General features: G+C 46.5%; 1 protein-coding gene across 1 annotated transcript; it reads left to right on the top strand.

Annotated features, from left to right (window-relative positions):
* The first annotated feature begins 9,878 nt into the window (after positions 1-9,878).
* LOC129384568 (putative nuclease HARBI1) lies at positions 9,879-11,698 on the top strand. Its single transcript, XM_055070077.2, has 3 exons — positions 9,879-10,881; positions 10,972-11,093; positions 11,608-11,698. Exons 1-3 carry the CDS (start codon positions 10,294-10,296, stop codon positions 11,609-11,611), a joined length of 714 nt encoding a protein of 237 aa, XP_054926052.1. The 5' UTR covers positions 9,879-10,293; the 3' UTR covers positions 11,612-11,698.
* Positions 11,699-12,451: the final 753 nt, after the last annotated feature.

The raw sequence follows: 12,451 nt of genomic DNA, 5'->3' as shown, positions 1-12,451 counted from the left end.
GCGTGATATAACATGCGTAAATATCTACGCAATTATGTGGCAAAAAGAAAAAAGTGGCGTTGAGTTCAAGGAAGCAGGTATAGCAATGTAACACATCTTAATGGCATGCGACGGCACAAGTTTGATGGGCCAGAAAGATAATAATAATAATAATAATAATAATAATAATAATCTTTATTACATCCAGTCATGTCATGGTTACAGATCCAGCCCGCATAAGCAACATTGCTTGTGTGCGAGGCTGGGCAGTCAGCTGGTAGTACTGATATGTGTACAAATAAATAAATTAATAAAAAGAATATAGGAAAAAAATGATGTTGCAAAAGTGAACAAAAGATATTATTTGAACAAAAGAAATTATTGCATCAACATGGGAAAAAAGTACACATTGACATTAGAGATGACTTCGGAATCAGGTTCGCATGCTTCAAATCCCGAAGAAAACATCAAAGAATATGGACATTACGTATCACCCATGACCTTAAATGTGACTTTATTTATTTAAATGTTCCCGCGATATCATTCTCATTCAATTTATTGAAATTAGCCGGCACGTAGAAAGCACGAGTTCTCATGCCGTAGTTTGTGTACACACGAGGTACGAGGTATTTCCAGTGTTTGAATATACAATGACAAGACATCATCATCATCATCAGCCTAGTTACGCCCACTGCAGGGCAAAGGCCTCTCCCATACTTCTCCAACTACCCCGGTCATGTATTAATTGTGGCCATGTTGTCCCTGCAAACGTCTTAATGTCATCCGCCCACCTAACTTTCTGCCGCCCCCTGCTACGCTTCCCTTCCCTTGGAATCCAGTCCGTAACTCTTAGTGACCATCGGTTATCTTCCCTCCTCATTACATGTCCGGCCCATGCCCATTTCTTTTTCTTGATTTCAACTAAGATGTCGTTTACCCGCGTTTGTTGCCTCACCCAATCTGCTCTTTTCTTATCCCTTAACGTTACACCCATCATTCTTCTTTCCATAGCTCGTTGCGTCGTCCTCAGTTTCAGCAGAACCCTTTTCGTAAGCCTCCAGGTTTCTGCCCCATATGTGAGTACTGGTAACACACAGCTGTTGTACACTTTCCTTTTGAGGGATAGTGGCAACCTGCTGTTCATGATTTGAGAATGCCTGCCAGACGCACCCCAACCCATTCTTATTCTTCTGGTTATTTCAGTCTCATGATCCGGATCCGTGGTCACTACCTGCCCTAAGTAGATGTATTCCCTTACCACTTCCAGTGCTTCGCTACCTATCGTAAACTGCTGCTCTCTTCCGAGACTGTTAAACAATACTTTAGTTTTCTGCAGATTAATTTTCAGACCCACCCTTCTGCTTTGCTTCTCCAGGTCAGTGAGCATGCATTGCAATTGGTCTCCTGAGTTACTAAGCAAGGCAATATCATCAGCGAATCGGAAGTTGCTAAGGTATTCTCCATCAACTTTTATCCCCAATTCTTCCCACTCCAGGCCTCTGAATACCTCCTGTAAACATGCTGTGAATAGCATTGGAGATATCGTATCTCCCTGTCTGACGCCTTTCTTTATAGGGATTTTGTTGCTTTCTTTGTGGAGGACTACGGTGGCTGTGGAGCCGCTATAGATATCTTCCGGTATTTTTACATATGGCTCATCTACACCCTGATTCCGTAATGCCTCCATGACTGCTGAGGTTTCGACTGAATCAAACGCTTTCTCGTAATCAATGAAAGCTATATATAAGGGTTGGTTATATTCTGCACATTTCTCTATCACTTGATTGATAGTGTGAATATGGTCTATTGTTGAGTAGCCTTTACGGAATCCTGCCTGGTCCTTTGGTTGACAGAAGTCTAAGGTGTTCCTGATTCTATTTGCGATATTCTATTGGTCTATAATTTTTCAAGTCTTTGGCGTCCCCTTTCTTATGGATTAGGATTATGTTAGCGTTCTTCCAAGATTCCGGTACGCTCGAGGTTATGAGGCATCGCGTATACAGGGTGGCCAGCTTCTCTAGAACAATCTGACCACCATCCTTCAACAAATCTGCTGTTACCTGATCCTCCCCAGCTGCCTTCCCCCTTTGCATAGCTCCTAAGGCTTTCTTTACTTCTTCTGGCGTTACCTGTGGGATTTCGAATTCCTCTAGGCTATTCTCTCTTCCACTATCGTCGTGGCTGCCACTGGTACTGTATAAATCTCTATAGAACTCCTCAGCCACTTGAACTATCTCATCCATATTAGTAACGATATTGCCGGCTTTGTCTCTTAACGCACACATCTGATTCTTGCCTATTCCTAGTTTCTTCTTCACTGTTTTTAGGCTTCCTCCGTTTCTGAGAGCCTGTTCAATTCTATCCATATTATAGTTCCTGATGTCCGCTGTCTTACGCTTGTTGATTAACTTAGAAAGTTCTGCCAGTTCTATTCTAGCTGTAGGATTAGAGGCTTTCATACATTGGCGTTTCTTGATCAGATCTTTCGTCTCCTGCGATAGCTTACTGGTTTCCTGTCTAACGGCGTTACCACCGACTTCTATTGCGCCCTCCTTAATGATGCCCATGAGATTGTCGTTCATTGCTTCAACGCTAAGGTCCTCTTCCTGAGTTAAAGCCGAATACCTGTTCTGTAGTTTGATCCGGAATTCCTCTAGTTTCCCTCTTACCGCTAACTCATTGATTGGCTTCTTGTGTATCAGTTTCTTTCGTTCCCTCCTCAAGTCTAGGCTAATTCGAGTTCTTACCATCCTGTGGTCACTGCACCGTACCCCTCCGAGCACGTCTACATCTTGAATGACGCCAGGGTTCGCGCAGAGTATGAAGTCGATTTCATTTCTAGTCTCACCATTCGGGCTCCTCCACGTCCACTTTCGACTAACCCGCTTGCGGAAAAAGGTATTCATTATCCGCATATTATTCTGTTCTGCAAACTCTACTAATAATTCTCCTCTGCTATTCCTAGAGCCTATGCCATATTCCCCCACTGACTTGTCTCCAGCCTGCTTCTTGCCTACCCTGGCATTGAAGTCGCCCATCAGTATAGTGTATTTTGTTTTGACTTTACCCATCGCCGATTCTACGTCTTCATAAAAGCTTTCGACTTCCTGGTCATCATGACTAGATGTAGGAGCGTAGACCTGTACAACCTTCATTTTGTACCTCTTATTAAGTTTCACAACAAGACATGCCACCCTCTCGTTAATGCTATAGAATTCCTGCGTGTTAGCAGCTATTTCCTTATTAATCAGGAATCCGACTCCTAGTTCTCGTCTCTCCGCTAAGCCCCGGTAACACAGTACATGCCCGCTTTTTCGCACTGTATATGCTTCTTTTGTCCTCCTAACCTCACTGAGCCCTATTATATCCCATTTACTACCCTCTAATTCCTCCAATAACACTGCTAGACTCGCCTCACTAGATAGCGTTCTAACGTTAAACGTTGCCAGGTTCAGATTCCAATGGCGGCCTGTCCGGAGCCAGGTATTCTTAGCACCCTCTGCAGCGTCACAGATCTGACCGCCGCCGTGGTCAGTTGCTTCGCGGCTGCTGGGGTCTGAGGGCCGGGGTTCGATTGTTGTATTCATATAGGAGGTTGTGGCCAAGTACTGCACCAGGGTGGCCAATCCTGCTCTGGTGAGAGAGTGCGTTACCGGTTCTGGTCACCGGGATCACGCCGCACTCCAGGCCTGTTTGTGCAATTTTCTCAACACACGGTTTTTTTTTGTATTTTCCGGTGGAGAATTGCGCGGCACCGGGATTTGGATCACGGTCCTCTTGCACTGGAGAAGGATACTCTACCGTCCCCGTAGAAGTTAAATTAAAAATTAAGTTATGGGGTTTTACGTGACAAAACCACTTTCTGATTTCGAAAGAAAAAAAAAAGGAAACCGCCCAGAGGGCTATGCTACGAGAGCTATGACTGATAGTTTTCTATATATATACATATATATATATATATATATATATATATATATATATATATATATATATATGGGATCGCATGCTTTGTCTCTGCGTGTAGTAGTTAAGAGAGCCAGTTTAAGGGCGGAGAAGAAGAAAGGAAAGAAAATCAAAAACTGCAGCGCCGTGGTTTTAAAGCGCACCCGTGGTAGGGCAATGGAAGGCGATATAAGCGTGCGTGGCCATGATACGCACACGATAAACTGCCTTAAAATATTTAGACTTGAGGGAAAGCTTCGTAAACAAACTATAACACGGCAATCAGCACTCGAATACGACGAGAGAAATTACTGAGACGTGGAAAATTCCCTTGAAAAAAAATCTGGTTTGCGAGACAAATGCTTGTATGTATTGAACCTCTTAAAAGATGAGGGGGGAAATATGCGCTCACCGAGAGGGCATCTTCAGCACGGGACCACCCCAAGGCACCTTACAGAGATGTGGAGAGCTTCGCGGCCGGAACGAAGCATCCCCTCTCCGCCGGCCAAGAGGGGAAAACGCGGTTTCCGATCGCTCAAGGTTGCGCGGACAAAGCATAACTCTAGCGTCTAGGAAAAGCTTAACCAGGTGCGATGGCGGCACGCATAGCGTGGGAAGCTAGCCGCCAGAATAACTATACCAAGGACTGCTGCTGACGACGGCGAAATACCTTCGTGTAATTATAATAACCCTAATAGGACTACTTTCGAAAGAAAGAAAAAAAAATGAAACGGCCCAGAGGGCTATGCTACGAGAGCTATGACTGATAGTTTTCTCTCTCTCTCTCTCTCTCTCTCTCTCTCTCTCTATATATATATATATATATATATATATATATATATATATATATATATGGGATCGCATGCGCGCGCTGTTGCTTTGACTCTGCGTGTAGTAGTTAAGAGAGCCAGTTTAAGGGCGGAGAAGAAGAAAGGAAAGAAAATCAAAAACTGCAGCGCCGTGGTTTTAAAGCGCACCCTTGGTAGAGAAACGGAATGCGATATAAGCGTGCGTAGACATGATACGCGCACGACAAACTGCCTTAAAATATTTAGACTTGAGGGAAAGCTTCGGTAACAAACGATAGCACAGCAATCAGCACTCGAATATAATTATAACCCTAATACTAATTGTAAATATGCATCTCATCTATGGGAACTAATGCGCGCGCTGTTGCTTTGTTCTTTGTGTAGTAGTTAAGAGAGCCAGTTTAAGGGCGGAGAAGAAGGAAGAAAAGGAAAGTCTCTGAAGCAAAATTACAGCGCCGTGGTTTTAAAGCGCACCCGTGGTAGGGAAATGGAAGGCGATATAAGCGTGCGTGGCCATTATACGCACACGACAAACTGCCTTAAAATATTTAGACTTGAGGGAAAGCTTCGTAAACAAACTATAACACGGCAATCAGCACTCGAATACGACGAGAGAAATTACTGAGACGTGGAAAATTCCCTTGAAAAAAAATCTGGTTTGCGAGACAAATGCTTGTATGTATTGAACCTCTTAAAAGATGAGGGGGGAAATATGCGCTCACCGAGAGGGCATCTTCAGCACGGGACCACCCCAAGGCACCTTACAGAGATGTGGAGAGCTTCGCGGCCGGAACGAAGCATCCCCTCTCCGCCCGCCAAGAGGGGAAAACGCGCTTTCCGATCGCTCAAGGTTGCGCGGACAAAGCATAACTCTAGCGTCTAGGAAAAGCTTAACCAGGTGCGATGGCGGCACGCATAGCGTGGGAAGCTAGCCGCCAGAATAACTATACCAAGGACTGCTGCTGACGACGGCGAAATACCTTCGTGTAATTATAATAACCCTAATAGCACTACTTTCGAAAGAAAGAAAAATAAAGGAAACGGCCCAGAGGGCTATGCTACGAGAGCTATGACTGATATTTTTCTCTCTCTCTCTCTCTCTATATATATATATATATATATATATATATATATATATATATATATATATATATATGGGATCGCATGCGCGCGCTGTTGCTTTGTCTCTGCGTGTAGTAGTTAAGAGAGCCAGTTTAAGGGCGGAGAAGAAGAAAGGAAAGAAAATAAAAAACTGCAGCGCCGTGGTTTTAAAGTGCACCCTTGGTAGAGAAACGGAATGCGATATAAGCGTGCGTAGCCATGATACGCGCACGACAAACTGCCTTAAAATATTTAGACTTGAGGGAAAGCTTCGGTAAGAAACAATAGCACAACATTAGCACTCGAATATAATTATAACCCTAATACTAATTGTAAATATGCATCTCATCTATGGGATCTAATGCGCGCGCTGTTGCTTTGTTCTTTGTGTAGTAGTTAAGAGAGCCAGTTTAAGGGCGGAGAAGAAGGAAGAAAAGGAAAGTCTCTGAAGCAAAATTACAGCGCCGTGGTTTTAAAGCGCACCCGTGGTAGGGAAATGGAAGGCGATATAAGCGTGCGTGGCCATGATACGCACACGACAAACTGCCTTAAAATACTTAGACTTGAGGGAAAGCTTCGTAAACAAACTTAAACACGGCAATCAGCACTCGAATACGACGAGAGAAATTACTGAGACGTGGAAAATTCCCTTGAAAAAAAATCTGGTTTGCGAGACAAATGCTTGTATGTATTGAACTTCTTAAAAGATGAGGGGGGAAATATGCGCTCACCGAGAGGGCATCTTCAGCACGGGACCACCCCAAGGCACCTTACAGAGAGGTGGAGAGCTTCGCGGCCGGAACGAAGCATCCCCTCTCCGCCGGCCAAGAGGGGAAAACGCGCTTTCCGATCGCTCAATGTTGCGCGGACAAAGCATAACTCTAGCGTCTAGGAAAAGCTTAACCAGGTGCGATGGCGCCACGCATAGCGTGGGAAGCTAGCCGCCAGAATAACTATACCTAGGCTTGCTGCTGACGACTGCGAAATACCTTCGTGTAATTATAATAACCCTAATAGGACTACTTTCGAAAGAAAAAAAAAAAGGAAACGGCCCAGAGGGCTATGCTACGAGAGCTATGACTGATAGTTTTCTATATATATATATGGGATCGCATGCGCGCGCTGTTGCTTTGTCTCTGCGTGTAGTAGTTAAGAGAGCCAGTTTAAGGGCGGAGAAGAAGAAAGGAAAGAAAATAAAAAACTGCAGCGCCGTGGTTTTAAAGTGCACCCTTGGTAGAGAAACGGAATGCGATATAAGCGTGCGTAGCCATGATACGCGCACGACAAACTGCCTTAAAATATTTAGACTTGAGGGAAAGCTTCGGTAAGAAACAATAGCACAACATTAGCACTCGAATATAATTATAACCCTAATACTAATTGTAAATATGCATCTCATCTATGGGATCTAATGCGCGCGCTGTTGCTTTGTTCTTTGTGTAGTAGTTAAGAGAGCCAGTTTAAGGGCGGAGAAGAAGGAAGAAAAGGAAAGTCTCTGAAGCAAAATTACCGCGCCGTGGTTTTAAAGCGCACCCGTGGTAGGGAAATGGAAGGCGATATAAGCGTGCGTGGCCATGATACGCACACGACAAACTGCCTTCAAATATTTAGACTTGAGGGAAAGCTTCGTAAACAAACTATAACACGGCAATCAGCACTCGAATACGACGAGAGAAATTACTGAGACGTGGAAAATTCCCTTGAAAAAAAAATCTGGTTTGCGAGACAAATGCTTGTATGTATTGAACCTCTTAAAAGATGAGGGGGGAAATATGCGCTCACCGAGAGGGCATCTTCAGCACGGGACCACCCCAAGGCACCTTACAGAGATGTCATGACTAGACAATAGCCTGCAAATGCGGATGAATGCAACACACGAAGGCCTTATTACTGAGCTTCTGTAATTAAACTAATTACACATCTTTGCTAACAGCACCACGAGGCCCACATGCAGAGCCTGCGGCAGCACCACGAGGCCCACATGGAGAGCCTGCGGCACCTCGGGGAGGAGGTGGCGGGAATGCGGGAAGTGCAGTCGCAGCGCCTCGAAGTGCAGCGGCAGCGCCTCGAAGTGGCGCGTCGGTCGCACGAGACCAACGAGCGCCTGCTTCAGCTGCTGCTGGCTGCACTGGGGCATGGTGGCACCCAAGCCCCTCCCCCCTCTCAGGCCCCACATAATTAAAGGATGCAAAGGTAGCATAGGCAAAGAATTTGTAACTTATCTTAAAATTTGCTGATGTATTAATGATATGAAGGGCAAATATTGCTAGTTTGCAAATAAATAATTGCTGAAGTCACCCTTTAATGCAATCATAAGTAGCATAGCCATTGCAGCATGAATTGTTTCGGTTGGCGGTTGTTTTAAGCACCGGCTCATTTCTGTTTCTGGTGCATTTTAAGCCAGTTGTTATTACTGTGTACTTGTGCAGTGTACAACAGTTTTCTTAAACGAAGCATGCCGTTACCTGTGATATATTATGATGCAAGAACAATCTGATCCAATATTTATTCCAACGTGTCTCTGATATGTTGCATAATGTCTCTACTACTGAGTACTCATGATTCTCACACTTCTTCAATGTAGAGACTGTCGCATGTGATGTGTACATAAACAAGTGTATGTTGAAGGCTGAAATACAGAAAGGGGCAGTTTTCCTTTAGTGCTTTTATTTACACATCGCAACCGCATTTCTAGTGCTAGCTTGCACTGTACAAATATTACTGTATAACATTGCTGAGTTCTGCTATATACAAGTGAGGTCACTTTGTGTAAATCTATCAACTGCTCGTGCGTGCACACACTTCGCGGGAGCCACAGCGTTTGACATGTCGGATGACCAGTTGGACGGCAATGTCGTCACTCGAAAGGAACTTTGCCGTTGTTGCGAGACAAAATGGTGGAGGACCTAGAAGCTGCGCGTGCAACAGCACGTTCCATGAAGCCGAAGGTGTGACGTGCACTGTACATCTTGGCTTCCGTGAGCTTCTCTGTGCTAGTAGAAAGTGAGGAGACAGGCGCTTATGCCCATCAATGCGTAAGGGGATACGAGTAAGAATCCGGCTACATGCATCTAGATGAGGACAGCAGCAACAAGCAAATTGTGGCAGACACTTTGAATATGCACTTATTTTTAGCTTGCTTTCAATCTTATAAGTCACCACTTATGATACTGTTTTACTTACTATAAATGCAGGCTTTACATAACCCTTCACTACACAACTTTTATGTACCCACCGTGGCTGCTCAGTGGCTATGGTGTTAGGCTGCTGAGCACGAGGGATCGAATCCCGGCCACGGCGGCCGCATTTCGATGGGGGCGAAATGCGAAAACACCCGTGTACTTAGATTTAGGTGCACGTCAAAAAAGCCCAGGTGGTCGAAATTTCCGGAGCCCTCCACTACGGCGTGCCTCATAATCAGAAAGTGGTTTTGCCACGTAAAACCCCATAATTTAATTTTTTTAACAACTTTTACATTTCTCAACAAATCATGAATGCTTTGCATTACGCAGACATCAACTACAACTTAGCACGGGAAATGTATCTGCAATTTCACAGCATGAAATGCACAATGCAATTACTTAAAACTGCGTGCATGCACGTAGCGATGCTGACGCTGCTGTTGACGTCGCAGCTGCCGTCGCACACTCCTCAGATAACGCATGTGCTGCGCACGGGTTGTGCCAAAGATGCCAATGACATTGTCGCGAACAGCCCGCCCTCTCAAGTAGTGCATTCTAGAGCCCGTGTTTCGGGGCAGACTGTGTGGCATGGGGTCGCCGTTATTGTCAAGCTCACTACTACTGCCGCTGCTGCTGTCGTCACAGCTGTCATCGCCTGATTCGTCGCCTTCAGAAAGGCGAAGGTTGTGCAACACAGCACATACCGCGACAATGCTGGCTGCAAGTTCCGGCTCGTAGAGGAGGGTGCGATATCGCTGAAGACAGCGGAAACGGCTCTTTAAGAGCCCAATGCACCTCTCCACTACGGAACGCATGGCGGCATGTGCTGTGTTGTACTGCCCCTCGGCTGTGTGCACTGGAGGACGGCCAGGAACCGGGGTCAGGAACCACGGCTCCAAGGGGTAGCCACTGTCACCTGCACAAAGATGGAAATAGTACATTGAGTACTCCGCTGACGAGAGGCAAGTTGTCAACTGAGGAAAGCTACAGCATCATTCAACAAAGGTATACTTCAGGGTTGCAAGTCCCAAGTAAAAGCATGAGTTGAACATGTCCATACCCGACACAAACTCTTAACCAATTTACAAGTGCACTACTCGGTGCCTGCCACTAACAAGAAATCAACACTTGTTGGTGCAATCAATGACAGTAGTAGCAGTAATGTGTGTTCATTTCTTCTGCTTCTGGCAGTCACTGGGTGCAGTAAGCACTAATACGTGTTGCTTTCGTCAGCTCCTCGCAAAAACTGTAATCGTCATCGTGACGTTGACGCACTCATTATGCGGAGCAAAAGGCACGAATTTTTGGCACGGCCAGAGGCAGGGTCGTTTCCGAAGGCATCTCTGATCGCTATGGCCGTGGCTCTTCGCCGTCGCCGACGTGAACAGGGAGAGCCAGACGACGCGTCTGACATGCCGGATGACCATTTTCGGCTGCGTTTTCGCCTCTCGAAGGCAATGGTGCGGTTGTTGTGCGAGGAACTGGCGGGGGAACTAGAAGCTGAGCGAGCGACGGGACTGTCGGCGGAGCGGAAAGTGTTGTGTGCGCTGCGCTTCTTTGCTACCGGGAGCTTGCAAGCGTTCTTTGGGAGCGAGGAGACGATCCGTGTGTCGCAGTCGACTGTGAGCGAGTGCGTGCGACGTGTGGCAGAGGCTGTCGTGAACGCAGGGGCCCGCAACAAGTGGGTCCATTTTCCAAAGACAGCCGAGGAAAAGGCAGCCGTGAAGGAGGGTTTCCTTCGGCGCGGCGTTATCCCCGGCGTCATCGGATGCGTAGACGGCAGCCTCAAAGCCATTATCGCACCCAAGGGTGAGCGCAAGGCTGTGTTCATATGCCGCAAGGGATACTACGCCCTCAACTGCATGTTCGTAAGTAAAACTCACGTTTTCTGCGATCCTTTTTGAAAGTTACGTTGCTCTCGCCAACGGGCACTTTCTCTGGTTTACGTTTTACCTCAGATCTGCGACGCGAACATGAAAATCTTGGCCTTGGACCCTCTGCGACCGGGGTCGGACCACGACATTGTTGCGCCGGCGGTTCCAAGTGGGGCGCATCGTGAATGCCGGGGAATACCTCCTCGGTGAGAAAAAAACATTTTTTTTGGCGCAGTCACACTTCAGCAGCGCAGAACGCCATGTCCGCTTCAACCCAAACTTTTAACCAAACCACAAGAACATGAGTAAGTCCGGAGTAAAAAAAGAAAATTAAGACATTGACTGCCACCATTGACAATGTCCGAAGTGTTAAGTTACAAGCACATTATGTGTCTGCGAGGAGCTGACGAAAGCAACACGTATTAGTGCTTCATGCACCCAGTGACGGCCAGAAGCAGAAGAAATGAACACACATTACTGCTACTACTGTCATTGATAGCACCAACAAGTGTTGATTTCTTGTTTGTGGCAGGCACCGAGTAGTGCACTTGTAAATTGGTTAAGAGTTTGTGTCGGGTATGGACATGCTCAACTCATGCTTTTACTTGGGACTTGCAACCCTGAAGTCTACCTTTGTTGAATGATGCTGTAGCTTTCCTCAGTTGACAACTTGCCTCTCGTCAGCGGAGTACTCAATGTACTATTTCCATCTTTGTGCAGGTGACAGTGGCTACCCCTTGGAGCCGTGGTTCCTGACCTCGGTTCCTGGCCATCCTCCAGTGAACACAGCCGAGGGGCAGTACAACACAGCACATGCCGCCATGCGTTCCGTAGTGGAGAGGTGCATTGGGCTCTTAAAGAGCCGTTTCCGCTGTCTTCAGCGATATCGCACCCTCCTCTACGAGCCGGAACGTGCAGCCAGAATTGTCGCGGCATGTGCTGTGTCGCACAACCTTCGCCTTTTTCAAGGCGACGAATCAGGCGATGACAGCGATGACGACAGCAGCAGCGGCAGTAGTAGTGAGCTTGACAATAACGGCGACCCCATGCCACACAGTCTGCCCCGAAACACGGGCTCTAGAATGCACTACTTGAGAGGGCGGGCTGTTCGCGAGAATGTCATTGGCATGTTTGGCACAACCCGTACGCAGCACATGCGTTATCTGAGGAGTGTGCGACGGCAGCTGCAACGTCAACAGCAGCGTCAGCATCGCTAGGTGCATGCACACAGTTTTAAGTAATTGCATTGTGCATTTCATGCTGTGAAATTGCAGATACATTTCCCGTGCTAAGTTGTAGTTGATGTCTGCGTAATGCAAAGCATTCATGATTTGTTGAGAAATGTAAAAGTTGTTGAAAAAATTAAATTACGAGGTTTTACGTGCCAAAACCACTTTCTGATTATGCGGCACGCCGTAGTGGAGGGCTCCGGAAATTTCGACCACCTGGGGTTCTTTGACGTGCACCTAAATCTAAGTACACGCGCGTTTTCGCATTTCACCCCCCATCGAAATGCGGCCGCCGCGGCCGGGATTCGATCCCTCGTGCTCAGCAGCCTAACACC

The sequence above is a fragment of the Dermacentor andersoni genome, chromosome 5 (genome assembly GCF_023375885.2).
Source record: "Dermacentor andersoni chromosome 5, qqDerAnde1_hic_scaffold, whole genome shotgun sequence".
NCBI lineage: Eukaryota > Metazoa > Arthropoda > Arachnida > Ixodida > Ixodidae > Dermacentor > Dermacentor andersoni.
Note: the sequence above shows the minus strand (reverse complement) of the source record. Positions and strands in the feature narration are given on the sequence as shown.